Consider the following 24,653-nt stretch of genomic DNA (forward strand, 5'->3'; position numbering starts at 1 on the left):
AACTCATCGACAATATGGACAGATTTGACATCATAGAGATTAATAACAGCATATAATATTAGAAATTATATGATTAATAGTAACAGAATATACACTTTGATGTTACTATTAAAAAGCGGTGTGGGATTCAAACATCAGTCGGAAAAGTGTTATGGTATAACCTAATATTTCTATTAACAGTGGATGATATCACTTACTATTATTTGTTACGGGGCATTACGTCATAACAATTTACATTGAAATTGTAAACAATATTATGATAATTTTTCCTATTTGCTAGTAAACCCCTATAAAAAATTGCATCCCTTAAAATATACAAAATTTAACAAACATCTTTGGAAATGCATATTTTTTTTAATAGATCTTTATTAATAATTGAATATTTTTCTATTATATCAACTATGATATTCATAATAATTTTTTTCTGATGAATAAGTTATAAGAATCTAAATAGGAGTGTCGTTTTTCTTCATTTTCACCATTAAAAAGAAAATATATCAAGTTCAAAACAAGATACAGAATCAATGAAAACACTTGTAAATAAATTTTATTAATCGTACTTTTAGTTTGGTGATTGTCTTAGGGGTTAAAAAGGATGCTGAACGATAATAGTCCCGAATTACTATAATCTCAGATAATTCCGAAGATTAAGAGACAAATTGGGATCAATTCTTGAGTCTGCAGTTCCAGATACATTCATTTTTTACCTTGAATTAATTTGCACAAAATTCATGTTCCCCAGTGTTATTAATTGATAAAAGAATTATAAAAACGAAAATATGGACTGAATTGTCTTTTTTCTCTTATTTTTTTAGTTGTTTTGGTGTTGGTTTGTTTCTTGCTGTTTTTTTGTTAAGTATGTTAAGATTTAAATATATTTATTTTAACTGAGTAAAAATGATCATTCCTTTATTCGAAAATGAAAAGAAAAAAGTATACAAGGTACTATGATGAATATTTAATATCATCTAAAGAAGTCGAACTCCTACACTATTCCCCCTAGATGGTAAAGTGAGTAAAGAGATCGACTAGTTAGTAAAACACAATAAAAGGCATCATAAAAACATTGATAAATAAACAAATAGATCATTTTCCAGTTGTAGATCTTGTGCATCTTATAGTCAGACACGCTGGAAGGATACTTGGAACTACAAATACAGGTCGAAGTCTATCTATCGAGATATTGTCAGTTCTTGGTCCAAAGTCCAATTTATAGTAACGATCGTGCCTCTCAATCGCCTTCAACGGACTCAAGAATGTTGGAGAAAGAGACTTCTTTATAGGTTTATTTTTAACAAAAACGAATTTTTTTTTTTAATTGTTTGTTAATGGGTTCTTTATTAAAGTGTCTCGGAGGAACGTGTGTTATTTTCTCAATTGTTTTAAAGAAACTTTCGACGTCGAGGTTGCCAGAAGTAAAGGTTGACTTGTTAAAGAAATTAAAGGCTATGGATCCTGAGCGGCCTGTTAGTAATTGAAAAGGTGAATATTTAGAACCCGAGTATATTGGTACTGAATTCCTCAATCCCCATAAAACTACAGGTTGTGCATTGATCCAGTCTTCTTTTTCTTCCAGCATTCGTACTACTAGCCCGGTCTTAAATGATCTGTGGAAACGTTCTATGAGTACATTGGACTCTAGATGATACGAGGTTGTGTTCTTGCTTACAATCCCAAGTGTCCTGCAAACACCTACCCATAATGAACTTGTGAACTGCGTTCCTCGGTTAGACACAATGGTTTCTGGAACTTCAAACCTCGAAATCAAACCACTCAAAAAATTATTGACTATTGTCTTGGAGGTTATATCTGGAATAAGTATCACTTCTGGCCACCTTGTGAAACGATCCATAATAGTTAGGGAAAAGCACTGTCCCTGAATTAGTGGAAATGGCCCGATTATGTCTACGTGAATAAAGGAATGTCTTTCAGATGGAGGATCAAAAGACGACATTGTTTTTGATGTCCTGACAGGTTTGGTTTTCTGACACGCTAAACACTCTCTAGCAGAGTTTCTCACGTCTTCTCGCAAATTAGGGCAAGTATAAAAAAGTGAAACCCTCCTTAGCATTTCTTGGAATCCCGGATGATTGTCCTTGTGTACAGAATGCACGATTCTTTGACGCAATTCTGGAGATGACACAGCCACACGGAATGCGTCAGCATTGTCAAAACCAACAAGTAAGGTTCCTGCAATGTATTTAAAAGAAGGTGTAATTTTAAACTTAAGTAAATTAGGATCATGTTTCTTTTGATCCTCAATTATATCTTCGATGAAGGTTGGGCCTATTGTGATGTTATTTATACTTCTAGAAATAATGTCCGCAGTATGATTTAATTTTCCAGGAACATGTTCGATATCACAATTGAATTCTGCTATGAATGCAAAAGTACAGAACTGTCTTGTTGACCAAGAAGGATTGCAAATGTCTGTAAAACTATAAAAACTTGTCCATCCAAAGCCCATAGAAAATGTTTGATGCTTTCCTTAACACTTAATAATTCCCCATCAAACGTAGAATATTTCTGTTGTGTTGGTGAAAGAGCTCGAGACCAAAAAGCTAGAGGTTGCCAGTGTCCATTTAGCTTTTGCTCAAGAACAGCTTCCCTCCTTGTATCAGATGCATCAGTCGTCAGGGCTAAAGGAACTATCTATGAACTATCTCTGAATGAAAGTTGAATACTTTTAGACAAACTATTTTTAATACTTTGAAAGCGTGTTCATATTCTGTATTGCAATTAAACTTTACATTCTTCCTTAACAGGAAGTACAAATGAACTGTCCATTGAGACAATCTTTCGATGAACTGAGAGTAATATTGTGCCTTGCCCAAAAATCTATGCAGTTCATATTTTGATTTTGGAGTTGGTACTTTTGGATTGCCATTACCTTACATTCTAGAGACCTAAAACCTTTCGATGAAATAGAATGTCCAAGGAAGTATTTCATACTTTTTTTTCTTCTTTTAATTTAAAGATTATAATCCGCCTTTTGGCCTCCAATGATAAGATTTTTTAGATTTTCCACTATACTTTTCCATAAAGCCTATAAAAATGGATTGTTCCACCATAGAAAATGGGATATTACAGGACACAAGCATGTTTGTCAAGTCTGAGCTGAAATCTGATATTGGGTTGTCATGGATTAAATTATCATTAGACAAACTAAGATTTTATTATAAAGTCGGGGTTGTGCGTGTTTCACAATCCGACTCAATTTCATTAAATGAATTCCTTGATGAGATATAACGACAAATCAAGAACTTTGTAACTTCATCGTAGTTCCAGACACAACGTCTCTGTTGTCTCCCATCTAGGATTTTATTCCTAGTACGAATGTCATTTTTAATACTTAATTGGATTTTATGTGGAGAAAACAGCTAGGAAAAAAAAGTAAAAGTGACAAATTAGAGAGAGTGGCACAATTTCATTAAACTGACATATCTATTAACAATATCATATATAATAGGTAGAGGTGTAGGTTTTTTTTTAAGAGCGCGAGACATATGGTACGCACGTTAATATCAGCTGATGGTATCTGATTTTGAAGGGAGAAAATGAAATACTGCTATAAAAGGAAAGCCTTCTACATTTAAAATAGCATTAGTACAGGGAAAATAATATTCTTATATAAAAATTATATATCATTTATATTATCTATTATACATTTTAAATCAATTTACACCATAGATAGGCGAGAATTCTTCTTTAAGAGGGAGATGTTAACGCTCCATGACTTATTAAATAATTAACAAAAAAGATAAAAGAGCACACGTATCAACCATTTTTCTAGTCTCTATCCTTAGTTTTTTTCTTTATACACTTCCCTTCTCTAATAATAAATTAGTATTGTAGTTGTCCAAAAAAACTAAAAGGATTACAGTCTTATCAGTCCCATTCTGATAAATATTGTCAGTTCTAGCAACGGTCCTTATCGTTCATTTATGGTAACTACAACAGCTTGAATAACCTAGTTACTAATTACTTTATTTCAGCTGATAAAGTTTTTATCATAACCTCTTTCAACCAGACAAAATAAGTGAAGTTTATGGTTCTAATTATTTTCTTTGTATTAATGTTCTTCAATTTTATATAAAAGTGAAGAAAATAAAAAGATAACTAGGAACTTGAGACTAAAGGACCGACTTATTAGTCATTAGGATTGTTGAATCTAGAAAAAGACCGGACTGATTTTTAAAAAAAGGCCAAAATAGGGATAAAAAAAGACTGATTAGGGAAGTATTCCTGGACCAATCCAACGCTGATAATAAGATAAAAGAAAAATAAACAAACATTCGTCTAGAAGTCTCGGTGTTGTATATATAGGACCATGAATTGATATCTCTGGATCTCCAAACAAGTTATGATAGCCATAATAAGTGACTTATAGGCTCTTTCAACGAGTTTTTAATGTATTTTTCTAGTATGATACAATGCCATTTGACTTTGTTTTGTTTTGTGTGGTATTTATCAAGTAATATACATAATACAACTATATATATTCATTCAATCTAATTTAGAAAGAGATCTAACTACAGTTTCATTAATTTATACAACAAATTATAATGTAAATTTGTTAGTCATTGTTTAATTTCATCTATCAAGTTATTTACAGAATAAGTACGAAGACATATTTAATGATGATACAATTCTTAATGGCTCTTAAAAAAACTATTAGACACTTCATGTAATTATTGTTGAGATTTTAGTAGTTTACTAAACAATTAAAATGTTGCGCTCTCTAGCACTAGGTACTGGACAGGAGATTATAATTAATATGGGATTTACCATGAAGTTGTATATTTAATGTATTGATTATTAGTTAGTGATATAATATAACATAGTTATGTAAATAATATAGTAATCAGTCGTCATCATTATTGGAACATTAGGATAAGGATAATGAAGATAGAGTTAACGGAAAAATTCAAAAATGCCTACGCAGGGTGAATTACAAGAAGAAAGTCGAGGTTTGATAGAAAAAATCAAAATGTTAGAAAGAAATCTAACATCAGTCGATGAAAATAAGAATAATGATGATCTTGAGGGAAAAGCAAATGGGAGCTCTTGAAGAGTCCATCAGAAGAGATGAAGAACACCTTGAAATGGTGGAAAGAATATTTAAGGCACTTAATTGCAAAAATTCTGATAAAATAGAAGAACGACCTTTGGAGGAAGAAAGTGTCATAAAAATAAGTCAAGAAATGAAAATACTTCAATTCCACCTCAACGTGAAGAAAACTTAGAATATAAAGAATTTATAAATTTGAAGACTTTAGTTTATGGGATAATTATGTGTTAGCTCTTGGATTTGGGAAGAATGAAACAAAGAAAAAGGCAGTTTTACTTCATTGTATTGTCCGGAAATGCTGGATAAGATATAACATGTGATGTCAATCGAAATGGATGGAGAAAATTATTAAAAAGAAATCAATGATTTCATTGAAATTACCTTAAGAAAGAAATTAATGTGGCATTGGAACGACTCATTGGGAAGAAGATTCCTAGATTACAACAATGAAGAGATCCATTCACGATGAGTAGGGAATTTCTATATTTCAGATATAATTAGTAATTACTTTATTTGAATTTGTACGAAGCAAGGTATTATATTGACATTGTCTGATTGTAATATTTTTACTAATTATTATTATTTATTACTGATATGACGTCCCTATCGTTACATTGAAATAGTTAACATTATCAAATTAATGTTGCATATTTACTTGTATACTCCAATAAAAAATAGGATCACTAAAATACTACAAAATCGAACAAAAATCCTTGGATATGCATATTTTTTTAAATAGGTATTTTTTCTTAAATAAAATATGAAATATTTTTCTGATATTCCTTATCACAATGAATGATAAATAAGTTATAGGTATAGTTGATAATGTTGTAGAGAAAAACGCGTGCAAGGAGAAGGGGAAAAAAAAGACATATGGTATCATTGTTTAAAATACTGATGTGATTATCATCTGCCTGCTTTATTATGATTTTTGAGGGTATAACGAATGTATTTATTAGCAAAATGTTTAATGAAGATATACTACGTATAATTGACTTCGTCGTTTTTTATCCATTACATTAGATTTGAAAACGTCACACTCCATAAAATTGTAATTCATTATGAACCTTATTCTCAGAATAATAGCTAATGAAACGACAAAGTAGAGTATTTGAAATATATTTGAAGCTCAAATTTTAAAAAAGAAGGCTTTAATTAAATATAATCTACATACTAAAAAATAAACCATTAAACATTTAAGTTAAATATACAAAATTAAACAATTAAAATCATATAACTATTAATAATAATAAATTATAAATACAGAATATTGAAATAAAAGATTGATCCAGACAATTTTTTCTTGTTCTAACATCGGAATTCAGTTAAATATGTCATAACTTTAGGTTGCAATACACAAGCGAGACGTGGAGTTTAATCAAAAAGATAATCACCCCTCTTCTTCATGTGGAAGTTGCTATATACAATTGTGCACAGGATAGATATATCTCTACCGATGAGATCTAACTAATTATTAATAATAAAGTAAATGTCAAAATCATAAAATTAGACAATAAATATACTAATAAAAAAATGTTAGAAATAAATTCATCGTAAAGATTTAGAGCAAAAGCTAATTATGTAGTAATATCCGGCGATATTACTCCCTATTAAGAGCATCAAAAAAGATTTTTTCCCGTTATTTAGGTATGCTTATATAACAACATACTATTATCATGATGGATATACACAATTGTTAATTATAATGCAACACCCAATGTAACTACCCTCGTTGTTGTGACCATTTAAACAGTTGTTTTTGCCTTTTATGAGTTTTCTGAACACCATTTCTTGTAGCCCATCAACCATAGCTAAGCCTTTAGTGATAAAAAAGTAATATTTATTGACTATGTAATTTTGGAAAACCTAATTATCATACCCAAGTCTTAAAGCGAAGAAGTAGTCTCAGACAAACTAGTTGCAAACCATCCAAAGCTACTACCCCCGTTGTTGTGACCATTTAAGCAGTTGTTTTTGCCCTTTACTGAGTTGTGTATCATAATTCTTGATATGTTTAGCTAAAATAGAATCATATTTTATGGTTATATTTAAAAAAAAATTGAATACTTACTGTGAGATAGTACAAAATTCAGAGTTCCATTTCGATATTCGTAAATAATTTTTACTGATAACTTGATCGTCATTTGGTGTGGATGACTCAAAACATTTTTATATGTATTTCTATATATGACATCAGTACCAACATCCTCCATTAATTTAATGATGGTTCCTCGGGAAGGGATATGTTTACCCTTGTATTTCTCCATAAATTTTTTGAACGTAGATGATTAGCAATGGATAAGGTTATATTACATGCAATAAGCATCGTTGTGAGATCAAAGTTAAAGTCTGACTTGATGTATTCATCGTCAAATTGATTTTATAGATGAATATCCATACTCTTGTTATAAGATGAGGATAATGAGTGGCGTGTAATTCTAGACAGGGGACTAAAGGCACATTAATATCGACAAACCATTTGTTTCTCATCCGGTAAGTATTTTCCAAATTCCTGGGCCTCCGTTTTCATAAATCCAGACAGAAGGCGACGTCATTTTGGGGATTTTATTCAGTTCTCTATCGACTATTACCATCTCATATTATATTAATATTGAATAATAAAGGCGGGAATGATAACGTTCAGGGCCAGGAATTTGGAGAATACTTACCGGATGAGAAACAGATGGTTTGTCGGATTTGTCGATATAAATGTGCCTTTAGTCCCCTGTCTAGAATTACACGCCACTCATTATCCTCATCTCATATCAAGAGCATGGATATTCATCTAAAAAATCAAATTAATGATGAATACATCAAGTCAAACTTTAACTCTGATCTCACAAGGATGCTTATTGTATGTAATATAACCTTATCCATTGCTAATCATCTATGTTCAAAAAATTTATGGAGAAGTACAAGGGTAAACATATCCCTTCCCGAGGAACCATCATTAAATTAATGGAGGATGTTGGTACTGATGTTATTTATAGAAATACATATAAAAATGTTTTGAATCATCCATACCAAATGACGATCAAGTTATGAATAAAAAGTATAAAATATTTACTAATTTCGAAATGGAACTCTGAATTTTGTACTATCTCACAGTAAGTATTCAATTTTTTTTAAATCTAACCCTAAAATATGATTTTATTTTAGCTAAACATATCTAGAATTATGATACACAACTCATTAAATAGCAAAAACAACTGCTTAAATGGTCAAAACAACGGGGGTAGTAGCTTTGGATGGTTCGCAACTAGTTTGTCTGAGACTAGTTTCTTCACTTAAAGACTTGGGTATGATAATTAGGTTTTCCAATATTACATAGTCAATAAATATTACTTTTTTTATCACTTAAGGCTTAGCTATGGTTGATAGGCTCCAAGAAATGGTGTTCAGAAAACTCATAAAAGGCAAAAACAACTGCTTCAATGGTCACAACAACGGGGGTAGTTACATTGGGTGTAGCATTATAATTAGCAACTGTGTATATCCTTCATGATAATAGTATGTTGTTATATGAGCATAAATAACGGGGAAAATATCTTTTTTGATGCTCTTAATAAGGAGTAATATCGCCGGACATTACTAGATAATTAGCTTTTTGTAACATTTTTTTTATTAGTATATTTATTGTCTAATTTTATGATTTTGACATTTACTTTATTATTAATAATTAGTTAGATCTCATCGGTAGAAATATATATCTATCCTGTGCACAATTGTATATAGCAACTTCCACATGAAAAAGAGGGGTGATTATCTTTTTGATTAAACTCCACGTCTCGCTTGTGTTTTGCAACCTAAAGTTATGACATATTTAACTGGATTCCGATGTCAGAGCAAGAAACTATTATTTGGATCATTCTATTATTTCAATATTCTGTATAGATAATTTATTGTTATTAGTTATATGATTCCAATTGTTTAATTTTGTATATTTAACATAAATTTATGATTGTATATTTTTTTAGTATGTAGATTATATTTAATTAAAGCCTTTTTTTTAAACTTGGAACTTCAAATATATTTTGAAATACTCTACTCTGTCGTTTCATTAGCTATTATTCTGAGAATAAGGTTCATAGTGAATTACAATTTCATAGATTGTGACGTTTTCAAATCTACTGTAACGGATCAAAAACGTCTAAGTCAATTGATATACGTAGAAATCTTCATTAAACATTTTGCTAATAAATACTTTCGTTATACCCTCAAAAATCATAATAAAGCAGGCAGATGATAATCACATCAGTATTTTAAACAATGATACCATATGCATTTTTCCCCCCTTCTCCTTGCACCCGTTTTTCTCTACAATATTATGAACGTTAGTTATAGGTGTCTAAATTAGAGTATTGGGAGTGTTTTTCATCATTTTTCACCCTAAAAATAGAAATATCTCGAGTTCAGAAGAAGATACAGAATCAATAAAAACACTTATAATCATAAAATACCTTTTTACATCAGTTTTATTCATCGTACTTCAATTTGGGGATTGTCTTAATGATGAAAAATGTATCTGAACGATAATAATTACTATAATCTCAAATATTTCTGAAACCTGACGCACAGAAAAAAAAATTATATCAATTTTGGATTTTGGGCTGAAAGATAAATTTTATTCTTGCCTTGATTTCATTGGTAGAAATTTGGTGTTCCCCTGTGCAATACAACTCTACCACTGCGTATTTGTTATCTCCTAAAAAATGAAATAATAATGAAAACAGCTTAAGAAAATAAAAAAATATATGTTCAAGAAAACTACGTCGCTCAATCTGGGAGTTACCTTGTTAACAGAAAAATATTGTATATTTTATTGTCAGCTGTCGAAGTTTACTTTCTTCTAAGTTTTCTGAGCGTTGATTGGTTAAATTAGATCATTTTAAGCTGTTAACAATTCTCAACAATTCATGAATAATATTAATAGTTCGATAGTGCGGAAGAAAAGGCATCTAAAAACTGATTATGATCCCTTTTTGGGCTTTTTCGTAGGAAAGGTTGCACAATACAATAGAGGTAAATACGTGTTATATAATATCTATGAGGATAATAGATTAGGGTAAATATAATCAATAATATATTATTAATAAAGACTATGAGTGAAATGCAATAAAATAAGTCATTCCACGTGTTAATCTGCCTGTATCATTAATAATGATTAGAGAAAGAAGTGGTCAAAAGAAATCTAAATGGGAAAGATGTTTCTATGAGGATAACTGCGCAGCATTTATAATTTACCTTAGGATGTTTTCTACGTAAGAAAACATAAACTTGGAATATCTCTCAAAGTTAAACAAAAATAACTATGCCGCAGCATGCCCTCAGTTAAAGCGCGAGAGAAGCGTCGCACTGCATTTCTTTTCTTTTCTTTCCTTTTTGTTCTTCTTCTTCTTTCGTTTTTCTCTTTCTTTCCATATCCACTCAGATGAGAAAAATTTTCTTCCACTTCGCTTCATCTGACTTCATTTACCTCGAAATACCCTGTGTTTGGAATCTTTTAGAAGAGTGTTATATTAGATAGTAGTGAAGTGATTTACTGAGAAGTGAGAATAAATACACGACTAGGAATAAAAATTGATGGAGGAGATTGAGTTATGTGAGTGTGGTGTTATAGAGTAGAAATGAAGAAATGGTACGAGAGACGCGTCATTTGTGGGTCGGGAACCTTCCTGAGAATATACGAGAAGAGACAATCCTGGATCATTTTCAAAGGTATGTTGAATTGCCAGATCGGAGAATGTGAAAGCCGACGAAGTGGAAGCGGAGGGGTCCCTGGGAGGGTTGCTTGTCTTGCCTCCCTCTCCCCTCCTTCCCCTGCCTTCCCTTGCCTCGCCAGGTCCTTTTCTCTTTCTCTCTCTGTCTTTCTGTGTCCCAGTGTCTCTCTTTTCCCCTCTCCTTCTCTTCACTCTTGGACTCTTCTCCCTTCACAAGTCTTTGTTTGTTTGTTGGGTGCTTGCTTGGTTGTTTGTTGGGTTGGTTGTTGTTGGGGGCGAGGGGCATGCGTCACGCAAGGGCAGATATTTGACCTTGACCTTGTTTGTTTTTCTTTTCAGATTTGGACCGGTGCAGAGTGTGAAGATCCTTTGGAGCAAGAAGGATGGGATTGAGAAGGGTGATGTGGGAGTTGTCGGGTGCCCTGCAGGTGCTGGAGGAGTGGGCGCTGCAACGGTGGCTTTCATGGACATAAAGAGTGCGGGGAATGCAGTGCGGTCGGAGCACTCTTTGGAGGGTCGTCTGCTACGCACAGACTACTACGACCCCTCGTGCGGGCAGCGTGGGAGTGTGCCCGTGCGCTTGCACTCATTGGCGGGAGAGGAAGTATATGAGAGTGGAGCGGGCTCTGTGTTGGGCTCCAGTACTGGGAGTGTAGGAGCCGGTGGCAGCTCCGGAGTGGGAGTATTGAGCCGGACTAGTCATGGCTTCATGCTGCGTGAGTTTTACTCCGGTAGCCGTCGCTATGGAGAAGATTACATTCGTGGACGTCGTAGTCTTACTTATGGAGCTCGCTTAAGTACAGTTTCCAGCTCTGGTTCCTCCAGCTCCACTTCTTGTTCCTACGGAGATCGACATTATTGGACTAGTGGGTCAGCGGGAGGATGTGGTCCAGGGCCAGGCCCTTCTTCGTCAACTTGCTCTTCTCAATATTTGAAAGAGGAAAAGAGATTGCTGGGTAGCCATGTCAACACTCGGCGCCCACCTCCACCACCCCCACCTCCAACTCCTCCTCCACCTCCTCCACCAAAAAAAAAATATTGTAGAAAGTCTCGCTCATCGGAATCATCTGATACTTCAGACTCTGGTTCACGAGATAGTTCAACATCATCCTCTTCAAGGTCATCGTCATCTTCTTCATCGCGATCTTCTTCGCGGTCTTCTTTATGTCGACAGCCAGGAGGGGGATCATCATCAGATGATATAACGTGCTTTGCTATTCTTCTTCGTAATCTTCCCAACAGATTGAGTGGTAATTGCACTTAATATATTCTATAACTAATTTTACAAGTTAATTTCCTATTTTAATTTATAGATTTAACACTTCAAGATTCACTATTTCATGAATACAACAAAATATCCAATGTAAAAGCAGTAAGAGTGTCACCTAGTGGTCGAATTAGCCGTTATGCTGTTATATATTTTGCTTCATACTCTGACATTTCAGAAGCTTTAAATGAAACTAGAAATAGGCATTTTTTCAACGCAAATTTGGAGGCTGAAATATTTCTTGCAGGAGATGAGCTCATAGAAGATAAGTGAGTTATTTGCATTTATTATTTTTTTCTTTTAAAAAGCAATATTTAATTAATAGACGTATATATCATCGACCACCAGATGGCGAGCTTGATGAATTTCATCCTAAAGCTACTCGTGTTCTTTATATTGGAAATCTCTCAAGATCGGAAGTTACATTGTCCAATATACATCATAAATTCAAAGACTATGGCACTGTATTGGATATTGATCTTAAGAAACCTGGATATGCCTATGTCCAGTATATGGAGTCATCATCGGTTGTAAGAGCTATAAGAGAACTCGATGGAGCCAACTGGTGCTTGGATTCTTCTGTTAATATAAGATTGAAGTTAGGATTTGGAAGATCTGCACCAACTAAATGTGTATGGCTGTGCAATTTGGCCGAGTGTGTCACTGAAAAGCTTTTATTATCGGAATTCGGTAAATTTGGGAAAATACAAGACATATTAATAGACAAAACTAGGAAAACAGCCTTAGTGTACTATGATCAGGTATCCCCCCTTCCCACTTTATTTTATTTTTTAAATATGTTTTTATGGAAACCTATGTTCCTTAGGCGGTTAAAGCTCACAGAGGGTTACTTGAGATGCGCGGAAAAGTTCTCAAAGGAAAACCTATTCAAACAGATTATGCTTCACATGAATGTAGAACTGCATTTTTTGAACAGTGTAAAGACGTCCGCATGAGAACCAGAACATGGGAAGAGGAAGAAAGGTTTGTTTTTTCATAAATATCCTACAACATTTGTTTTAATATTTTTATAAATTTGTCCATACATTAGTTACACCAATAGGGAGATAGTTTAACTCTCAGTCTCCAATGTCTATTTCATATTTTACATGAAATAAAATAACAGATAATTCTTGCCTCAATTTAAATTTATCAGTGAAATACTTTTTAAGAGTCCAACTGATTAAATAATATTTAATAAAAGTACCCAGCGTTTCCTTATACACCTGCAAATATAAAGTTTTGTTAAAGTCAGAAATTCAGTGAAAAAATTAATTCAAATTGCGTCTAAATATTTTAGGTCTAGAAATACTACTTCACGCATTATTCATTCCTTTTTTAGAATATTAATTAATTATAAGAAAAAATTAAATTAAGATATCAAAACATAACTTTTATACTTAGCTCCCGACGAGGAGCAAAAAAAATAATTCAAAACAGTTGCATTTATGTCCGTAGTACTGTATGTACTAACATTCACGTCAATAATTCTTGTATTTTTTTCCATATTTTTATCACTTTTACACATTATTTCATTGTTTTTTCCTTTTTTCATTTCATTGTAGGAAATATTAACAACTTTTGTCGTAGTGCAACATATATTTGACCAACATAAAAAAAAAATATGAAGAATATTGATTTAAATCTTTCTCATAAATACATGTTAAAATATTATAAACAGAAGTCAAATATTCCTTATATCTGTGTAATTTTTTATTTATTTCAATTGAATCCATCTTTACTTTAATTTTTTTTCAATTATTGATGTCTTATAATTTGCAAAACTTCGTTCCTTAGTAATAACTTTCTGGTTTCAGAGCAATAATTATGTCCGAACTCTCAATGTTTATAGTGCCCCCTTAAGTAAAAGGGGAGTGATAAACTATATTTGAAACAAATAATATTCACAAATTTAATCCATTTTCTATAAAAATGTTTTATTACTTTAAGTTAAACTAAATTTATATTAGATAATCTTCATTTTCAGAAATAATCTTCATTAATCAATTATATGCTTTTGTCACACATTAGTTTTTTCATATTATTTGTATTAACAAATATATAATCAAAATGAAGGTTTAAAAAAAAACATCATTTTTTTAATGAAACCCATTAGAACTATTTTTAGAGTTTGAAGCATTTTAATTGCTATAAATTAATTGTATATATGGGGCATTCTACAAGAAAACATATTTGACTCAAATTTGATAAGTGGTATAATTGAATGTAGTCTCATAAATTATGTGTTGGATTCATACCCCAATCCAACTCAAAGGTCTTACAAATGAAGATATTCTAATTTCGATGAATTTTTGAGAAGTTATAAATCATAAACCCACACAATGATAGACATATATAATATATCGTTAAAAAGCTGTCAAATAACTAAACAAAACTTCAGTAATATATTTTTTTTAAAGTTAACTATGACTTTAGTTTTTGAAAATAAAAATCTCAAGGTTGGCGTTAGATTTTTTTTGGAAATTAAAACCATCTTAAATTAGGACTCTTTATAAAAATAATGTAGTATGATATAGTCATGGAATTAGGATTGGTAGTATAATTTATGAAAATCGTAGCTTAATTAATATAGTCAAAAGATAGATTTCATACAATACTTGTTAAATAATGTACTATTAAATATATTATTTTTACTATGAGGGAAAATAATAGTAAGAAATGCTTAATATATTGAAAGAATAAAATGTTTATACAAACTATATTTTAAAATACATAATCTTATATGCATAAGTTTTAAAATCTAATTTATCATTTAAAAAATTAAATCTTAAAAAAATCGATATTAAATAATATATGTATCTTTATAGAACTGTTTAATTACTTTTCGACAGAGTATTGCTATATCTATGCATTTTGTCATTCTATTGCATTACATCAATTTATAATATTTAGTCATTTCCCTTGTGTCGTGTGTAACTTCTTTTTTTTTTTTTTTCCTTTCCAAGAATTGATCCTATTGATTCAGTTAAAAAGGTGAATTCAAGGAGGCTGTGTAGTTAGCTATGACTTATGGAGTAATATTTCGGTACAACTACTATGTTGTACTAAGATTGATCAGGTGGTCTTCGTTTCTCTAATTTATTTTAAGGCATTAATTTATTCTATTTTACTATACAAGGGTATGTACGATTAACTATGATTTAAGTTGAGATAAATTAAGTTATGATTTTTTAAATCACGCCATTACTCATAATTCTATATTTTTACTACTGCACTTCTTTTATTGATTGAGTTACCGATCCAACATTCTATATATATATAATATTCGGCATATCTTATGTTATTAATGTATATTTGTTTTCAAATTTCCTGTTTTTACAGAGTTGATGGAAAGTTTGGACGGAAAATAGAGTATCGTTCTATGGATGCGCCTACATGTAGAACTAAAAGGTTGATAATATTAATTTTTTACGAGTGTGTATTTATTTATTTTAAATATTGATAGGTATGAAGACTATACTCCAAGAACGAATGATTATGAGGAAGAGTTAAAACGTTTCCAAAATGACAGAGTTAATAATTACGAATTTGAAAAACAACGTAATTATCAACGAAATTATTCAGAGAACAAGTCCCTTAGTAATATAGATTCTTCAGCAATCACAACAAAACGATATAAACCTCTTACTACGGCAATATCACCTCCGAGGTTAATTGATGAAAGAGATTTACGCGATTCCCTTAATCGTAAAACTCGTCATCGTTGTGATGTATCATCTAAACGATTGCTAGACCCTCGACGTAATAAACTCACTTCTGACGATGAAAAGGAGAAGAAAAAATGTGATTTTAGTATTTCTGAAGACTTATGTTCTATTGATAGTTCATCCTCCAACATTCTTGTTGAACCTTCAAATCGTAGAATTAAACTAGCAGAACTAAGAAGGCTATCATCTGATTCAACTCGAAGCCTAGACCTATCTGTTTTTAATATAGATAAGAAAACGTCTCTGAATAGTAGAAGGTTAAGTTCTTCTGCTGACTCGTCTTCTATCAAGAATGAAAATGATTCTGATTTAGGAGATTCTTCTCGTCCAGGAACTCCTTTATGCGATGAAAAACCAGAAAACTTGAACAATGAAGCTCCTGTTAGATTGTCATCTCATCTACGTAGTGCTGAGCCCATGCATCTCCCGCTTCCACGCTTTGCCCATGATGTACTGAGTCCAAAGAGTACTGGTAGTAACAGTAATTCCATTATTCATATCTGCGGTAATCAATCTACGACAACGTCAGAAACGTCTGAGCGTGATCTACGACTGAAATCCCTGTCGCCAAAAATGGTTATCTGTAACAGCAATCTAGCTCTTGATAAGCCATCAGATCCACGTCTAATACCTGCTATTAAATCTCCCAATGTTGACTCAGACCTCGACTCTGAGAAGGAGGTTGGTACTGACTTACGGTCATTGGAAGAAAGAATAAGAGATCTTGATGAGAAATATCAAAAATGGAGTGGATCTACTAAAGGGGCCGTATCCCCGTCTAATGTTAGTATTATAGGCTCTCAAGCTTTATCGCCTTTAATTTCTCAGTCATTACCAAACCATCCTACTGTTATTAATTCATCTAATAAATATAATTTGGATCTCAAACCTGCTCAGCCCTCTGCTATCGTTCAGATACTCTTATCTAGAAAAAGTGTATTTGACGAAGACTCCAAAAGGCTGGAATGTCGAAAAACTCACGAAGAAATAGTTTCAACCTGTGATTCCTCTTATACTAATTCTATAGCTGGTGGTCACACCAGTAATTTTGTTGGTAATTCTTTTTCCAGGAGCACCAAGTATGTAAATAATTATAATAATATTTCCACGTTGCCTGATAAGCCTGTAATAACTTCAGTAGCGTCGTCAGACTTTTCTTCCTTGCTACCGAGGGAAATACCTACTATGCCAGCTAATAGTGGTGTACCAATTGTGACAATAATGCAGACACCTTCTATTCCTCCCTTACCTTCTGTTGCCGGGACATCCACTACAACCAATCCGATTAAACCACTCGTCGATAAAAGACAAATGATCTCAACTAAACCCTCAGCCACCGTTACACCTACTTTTAAAAGTTCTTCTGTTGTCACTATTCCGGTTATTGTGCCTTCACAAGTAAAGCAACAATTAAATTCCGTGGCAGTTAACTGTAACAAAATTGAAAAAGGCGAAGCTAGTTCAACCACGTCTTCGCCGAAGTGTGAGTCTAGTAGTAATATCCTTTCACATCAAGTAAATTCTTTATCTAGTGAATCTCATGTGAGTACAAGTGTACCGGAAATATCATCTACTGTATCCCCTGAGGAGTCTGTTGATGAATCGGGCACTGTGTCTTCAACTACTTACTTGGATAAAAACAATGGTAAAAATTACAAGATTATCGACAATGTTACAATGTTTTCTCCTATGTGTAAATTTTCATCAAGTAAGCAAAAAGAAAGACTTAAATCGTCTTTGAAGGATGATATAATTCGTAAGAACAACCTTTCTAAAGATGTTGCCAAAAAATTTAAAGAAAAGCAGCAAAGAATATCTGAGTGGAAGGATGTGTTAACAGCATCAGACACTGTGTTTAAAAAAGAAGTTTTAAAAAAAGAGATTGCAATTGTTTCGGATAGAAAATCTGATTCTATATCTTCTAAGAAAAGAAGACTTTCGTCGTCAAATTATGACGAAATATCATCTATCTCCAAAGTTTCAAAACCTGACCATGAAAAGAAAAGTGACGTGAATATAACACCATCTAATGAATCATTAAGCATAGTAAAGCTAGGTCGGATTCCAAGAATACCCAAGAAGGAAAGGAAAACAGCTGAAATTATTGGAAAACATTCTTCAGATAATAAGTTATGTGAATTTGAAAAAATGAAGAGTCCGTTAAAATCGTTCAAATATGAATGTAAAAAGCGCAAAAAAGACAAAAACCAAGAGTCTGTCATTTCTAAAGATAAATTGGTATGCAGTTCAATTAATGATTATCACTTAAAACCGAAAAAAAGGCCTCATGAAAAATATTCTGATTCTTCCTCAAAGATTCGAAAGCATTCATCTCATATTAAAAATAAAATGAAAATTAAGTCGTCTTGTAATTCCTCTAAAAAGAATGATCCAGTGTCATCTGTAAATTCAATTAAAAAGGATAAAAAGCGTCATACTTCAAGCGAGGGATTAGTTTCTGACGATGAGCAAGACAATGATAATGAGCCCAAAAAATTTTCAATTTTTGATGACCCTGTCATAGATCTGAATAATCCAGTTTATTTTTCAATGTATGATAAAGTGAAAGCCCGAAGAAGTTGTGTTGTTAAAAGAAATGACGCCGAGGAGACCAGAAAACAGCAAGAAGCTCTCCTGGCCAAATTTAGTAAATTGAAAAAGAAACGGATTCAGAAGATTAAAAAACAGTCTGATGATGAGACAGACCAAAGTGAAGGGGCGAATTCTGACTCAGACGATGATCAGCAAAAAATTAAAAAAAAAGTCTCTGTCATCTTATCTAGTTCATCTGACGATCTGCATATCTTATGTGCTGTGTCTAGCGAGGAAGAGCTTAAAGATAATCGTAGGGAGTCTGATTCCGGTAACGTAAAAGAAATCCTCTCATTTAAGAAGAAGAAAAAGAGAAAGAAGAGAATTCCTGCTTCTCTAGATTCCGATTCCGATGAAAGTAATTCTGAAAGGTGTATTCAAAATTTATATCCTCCTTTCAACCAAGATAATAAAATAAACAAGAAGAGGACATTGAAAAAAAATACCTCAATTGATTCCTCGGATTCTGATGTATTCGGGAAAGAAGAGACTGTAAAAAAAAATTCATCTGCTAAATTTTCCACTTATAGCAAATCGATCAAAAAAATAACTCGGGCCTCAATGTCCGGTGGCTGTCAGAGGGAAAGTGACGTTTTTTCAGGATCTGAAAACGAAACACTTAAACAAGAAGCAAATAACTCGTCTAACAATTCGAATGAGACAGTTAGTAAAAAGAGGTTTAAAAAAATTGAATCATCTATTGAGATAGAAACTTCCCTATCAAGGAGGTCTACAGATTTCAAGAAAGATAAAAAAGATAGTCACATTAAAACCCACACATTTAAGACAGTTAAGACTGAAAAAGGTCGCACAGAACTGGATAAGAAGATGATAAAAATATTTGGGAGCTCTGAGGATGATGAAAAACATAACAATAAAATCATCAGCAAAGATAATAAGAATTATTCAGAAACAAAACTTTCTGAAAGTGACTGCGATCAATTGTTAAGCATTTCAAAAAAGTCTAAGCGAAGTGAAGCATTACTTAGTTCTTCAGTTTTATCTTCGCATAAAAAGAAGAAAAGAAAAGAAAAGAAACATCGCAGTCTGTATGAATTGTCATCTCAGAGGTCAAGTATCAAATCGGAAAATTTATTAAAAGGAGAATCTTCCCAGTCGAAAAAAGATGGATTGCTGTCAGATATCAACAAAGAGTCTCATCTCCTAATTGTTGATAAATCAACATCTTTATCTTCTAGTGTTTCTATTGAAAAACATGTTGAGTTATTGGGTAAGAATAAAAATAAATTGTCTAATGAAGACAGTGTTTTAGAAAGGTCTGAACAAGATGAGCTGATTATATCTAAGGAGCGTTCTACTCCACCAACTGAACCTGACTCAATTAATAATAAAAGGTCTATTATATCTGTTGAAGAGACGGATCAAGCTGTCAAAGCTCTGTTGGGGGAATCTTTTGAAGATGAAAATATATTTGATGAAGATAAGGGAGTACATGCAACAGAGTCTTCGACTAATCAAAATAATCATGAACAGACTAATGAAATTGAAACTCGTTCGGCGGTGGCGGGTATTTTCGATGAAGAAATCGATGAAGCTGCTATAGCTGTAGCTGACCTTACTGCATCTGAAGAAAATCATAACGTTCCTTCTGCACAACGAATTACCCAACAAGAGGAGAGTAATGAGAAGTTCGGCTTAGTTCAAACAAATGATGTAAAAGATCCTTCTTTGCCTTACGTTTCACCGCAACTTTCAGATTTAAAAGTTTCTGAGTATTTAATTGGTGATAAAGGTGATTGGCGTTGCATCAACAACAACAGCAACTCGGATAATAAATCATTCTCACTACTTCCCAAGTTTGGAGATCGATCAAAATTCAACGAGTGTACTATCAGTTCGGAAAAATTGACCTCAGAATTGGATATAGGAAACTCAAAGGTTTCTGTAGAAATAGGCATAGACAAGGCTTCTGAAATTGGATTGAATGAAACTGTGCCAGTGCCTCCTGATAAGTCTATCATATCCTCAGAGTTTCAAATGGAAAGCTCATTAAAAGCTAGAGAATCTAGTTTCCTTACATCTCATGAAAATCATGATATTAGTGTTGAGGTTAAGAAGATAAATCAATGTAGTACTTCACCTAAAAGTCATGGTTCTAAAGGCGGTTACTCTAAAAAGTTCGGGTGTAAAAAATCTACTTTAGAAGGCGCTGAAAATATTTCTCCTCAACCTGTTACATCTAAAGCTTCATTAGACATATTTGACTGGCCTGATGATGAAGAAACACTTTCTATTCTGGAGACTGACTTATGCAATAGTAAAACGGCGCCTGTTATTAATACGCCACCGTCCCTTACAATTACACCTACTACTGCAACTGGACTTTGTAAAAAACAATCTCAAAAAACCAACTTGTGTATCACTCAATCATCCGATAAGTTAAATACTTCTTGTTCTTCATCGCTTGTAATTATGCCAACGATGTTAAGAAACGATGAAGATAAAATTGACTGCAGTAGTTGTGGAAATATTAAAGATGACAGTATTAAAGTTAAAAATGGTTTGGATGAGATCCAACATAAAGAGGAAAGTATCAGAAACATTCCTTCTGGGAAGGATTTCCTTGAACTTAAGAAAGATAATATTAACTTAGTTGATCCCGAAACTGGTTACTTACATGTCATGAAACAGTCTGATGAGGGCAAATACATACCAGTTCAAATTGCCAATAGACCAACTGCTATAAATTCATCTTCGAATATGATACCTGGAGTTCCAACTGTTCTGACTCCAAGGCTCTTTCCTAAGGTTTCTCCTTCCATTCAGATTCATCCTGTTTTATCACCGACTAATAATATAAATCATTCGTTTAATCCGATTCCACATTTGGAAGCAAATAACGTTAAACTTACGGGCTCCTCGAGTTCTAATGTACCATCGTCAGTTGTTTCACTTCTACCCAATCAACCCTTACCTCTGAATACAGATACCCATTGTATAACTGATAAAAGAACGCTTCCTTTGCCAAGGTTACCTCAAGTTCCAGTTCCTTTCAAGTTGCCCGAAACTAGTGACAATGTACATGTCGTCTCGCTAAAGCCTAGGGAAGTAGAGTTGGACAAGAAAGAAAGAATTGCCGTGGAAGCTCTTTCTTCCATTCCTCGATATTCCAAACCACAATCAAAAGAGGAATTTGATCAGATCATCCGCGTTCAACAAGAAGCTGTTATAAATCAAGAGTTGAACTTGATTTATCAGCATATGATGTCAAAAGGTCATCCGGAACACGTCGCAATGAGCTTAGCGTCTACGGTATTGCAAGATAGAATGAAGTCTGTAAGACAACAAACCTCAACAAATGATGTGATACTCACTGAGCACGTTCAACATCGATCTTCTCTGTCTCTTCCATCTGAAAGTTTTGTCTCAAATTCAAGTTGTGATTCCCCTGTTGTACTTCCAGTGCTTAATCGTTTAAACTCCACAAATCCATATTTGTACCCACCTGGGTACATTACTTCTCAGTCTGATAATCCAAAAACATCATTACCTATTCCTGAGTTTACATTCCCTAATTTAGAAGATTACCCTGTCGTTTGGCAGGGCTTTCTTGGGTTAAAAAATGACAGTGCCACAGTTCAATTTCATTACGTATCTGGATGTAAGGATTTAGCTCGTTCATCACTTCCTCCACCTCCTATCAAGGATGGCGAGTTGCAAATGCCTTTACTACGAATAGGACAAAGAATGCGTCTCGAAGCATCTCAACTTGATGGTGTTTCGAGAAAAATGTGTTTACCTCAAGAACATTGTATTCTACTGGCTCTTCCGTGTGGAAAAGATGCACATGATGTTGAACTACAATCCAGGCAGTTACGCAATCATCTCATTACCTATTTGCAGCTCAAATCTGCGGCTGGTATAGTTAATATATCTAATGATGGTGAAACGCAATCTGCCTATGTGGTTCATGTGTTTCCATCTTGTGATTTTGCGAACAAAACTATGGGAGGAATTGCACCAGACTTATTAGCTCGTGTGGCAGAAATAGAACACATGGTTATTATTATCGCAACCGTCTTCGACAATAAGTGATGTTATTTTTATAAACACTGTTCTATTATTTTTGCTTTCTTTGGTTCTTATTTGTTTCGCATCTTAGCATGATTTATTGTTTTATATATATTTATTTATATATATCTGGCTGTGTGATAAAATTATTTATGTATTATGAACTTCTATAAATCATCAAATCAATGTTTTGTTCGTTATTTTGTAAAAAAACAAAAACAAAAACAAAAAACACTTGCTTTCTAATGTAATATTCAATTTTGAAATTATACATGTCTCTATACTCCAAACATTAGTGCTTTAAATTGGTGACGGTTTATTCGGTAAATCATAACTAAAAATGGGATTTTGTAAAAGTGCAAGTAGAAGGCGGGAATGAGACAAGGTATTAATGAATTAAGACTACTGTTAATATGAGCTGCCTGTTTAATGATTTTGGGTCGATAAAAAGAAATACTGCAATAAAGAGGAGACCCTACTCTTAAAATAGTGCAGGGAAAATTTTGCATTTAAATTCATTTACATCAATTTTGTTATGAATTTTAAATAAATTTACACTTAAAGTTCGTGTGAATTAATTTTTTGAGGCAGGTATAATTACCCCTACGACTTATTAAATAATTTACAAAAACGAAAGGGCACACCGATCAATCGTTTTTCCTATTCGAATCGATATACTCAAGGTTAAACCATAATGTGTATACGACTGATGTTTGACTACCACCACGTTTTTTAATAATGATGTCATAAAATTGAAAATTCTTGAAAGCCCGATTACACGATAGTCTAATTTTGGGTATACTTAGTTTTTTCTTCACACATTCTTAAATCGTAATTAAAGCATTAATCAGTAATGAAAATCCGGTGTATTTTTTAGTTGTAATGGTAATGAAACTTTTTGAATTTGGCTTTTGAAATCTTCCCCTTCTCGGTTCTGTCATCTTTAAAGCTAACCGCTTGACTCTTATTAATGCATTAATTGTTTTATTCCAATTACTGGAATCTGATATTGATATGTCAAAAGGTGCGTTCACTGAAGTGCATACTCACAATTTAGTACGCATTTATTCTTCCTTTTTTGTATAATTATCATTCAATCCATTTTTATTGGAATAGCTCCTTCTATATTTGGAGGATCTTTTGACAAAACCTCTCTTTTTTTAAATAACTTAAGTATTTGCTTCATCTTCAAGAAAAAAAAAACAACGTTAGGAAATTATATAAGGATTAAGGATAGATTAGACAATAAATGTACTAATCAAAAAAGGTTAGAATTAAATCCATCGTAAAGATTCTAGTGCAAAAATTAAGCATGTAGTAATGTCCGGTGATATTACTCCTTATTAAGGGCATCAAAAAGATCACCCCCCGTTATTTATGCTTGTATAACATCATAATATTATCATGAAAGATACTTACAATTGCTAATTATAATGCTACACCCAATGTAACTACCTCCGTTGTTGTGAACATTTAAGCAGTTGTTTTTGCCTTTTATGAGTTTCCTGAACACCATTTCTTGGAGCTTATGGACCATAGCTAATTATTAAGTGATAAAAAGAAATATTTATTGATTTTGTAATATTGGAAAACCTAATGATCATACCCGTGTCTTTATGTGAAGAAACTCGTGTGAGACAAACTAGTTGCGAACCATCCAAAATTATCAACCCCATTGTTGTTACCATTTAAGCACTTGTTTTGGCCATTTAATAAGTTGTGTATCATAATTCTTGATAATTTTAGCTAAAATAGGATCATATTTTATGATTAGATAATAAAAAAATCCTTACTGTTAGATGGTACAAAATTCAAGAGTTTCATTTCGTAATTTGGTGTGGATGACTCTAAACATTCTGAAAATTATCCTAACTTCACAATTTACAATGGGGGTATTTCTATAAATGACATCATTACCAACATCCTCCATTAATTAATGATGGCTCCTCGGGAAGGGAAGAATTTACCCATGTATTTCTCCATCATTGAACGTAGATGATTAGCAATGGATAAGGTTATATTACATGCAATAAGCATCTTTGTGAGATCAGAGTTAAAGTTTGACTTGATGTATTCATCATTAACTTGATTTTTTAGGTGAATATCCATGCTCTTGATATGAGATGAGGATAATGAGTGGCGTGTAATTCTAGACAGGGAACAAAATGCACATTTATATCGACAAATCCAACAAGTCATTTGTTTCTCATCCGGAAAGTATTTTCCAAATTCCCAGGCCTCTA

At 32.7% G+C, this 24,653-nt stretch overlaps 1 protein-coding gene and 1 long non-coding RNA gene across 2 annotated transcripts; both read left to right on the plus strand.

The window, feature by feature from the left end:
• Positions 1-7,721: 7,721 nt before the first annotated feature.
• On the plus strand, positions 7,722-8,544 carry LOC139906873 (uncharacterized). Its single transcript, XR_011782979.1, has 3 exons — positions 7,722-8,178; positions 8,231-8,370; positions 8,434-8,544. It is a non-coding gene; the product is annotated as an uncharacterized lncRNA (long non-coding RNA).
• A 1,076-nt stretch (positions 8,545-9,620) lies between these two features.
• spen (split ends) lies at positions 9,621-22,596 on the plus strand. Its single transcript, XM_040721969.2, has 7 exons — positions 9,621-10,789; positions 11,131-12,041; positions 12,105-12,327; positions 12,384-12,819; positions 12,885-13,042; positions 15,401-15,469; positions 15,525-22,596. Exons 1-7 carry the CDS (start codon positions 10,707-10,709, stop codon positions 22,432-22,434), a joined length of 8,790 nt encoding a protein of 2,929 aa, XP_040577903.1. The 5' UTR covers positions 9,621-10,706; the 3' UTR covers positions 22,435-22,596.
• Positions 22,597-24,653: the final 2,057 nt, after the last annotated feature.

The sequence above is a fragment of the Lepeophtheirus salmonis genome, chromosome 12 (genome assembly GCF_016086655.4).
Source record: "Lepeophtheirus salmonis chromosome 12, UVic_Lsal_1.4, whole genome shotgun sequence".
NCBI lineage: Eukaryota > Metazoa > Arthropoda > Copepoda > Siphonostomatoida > Caligidae > Lepeophtheirus > Lepeophtheirus salmonis.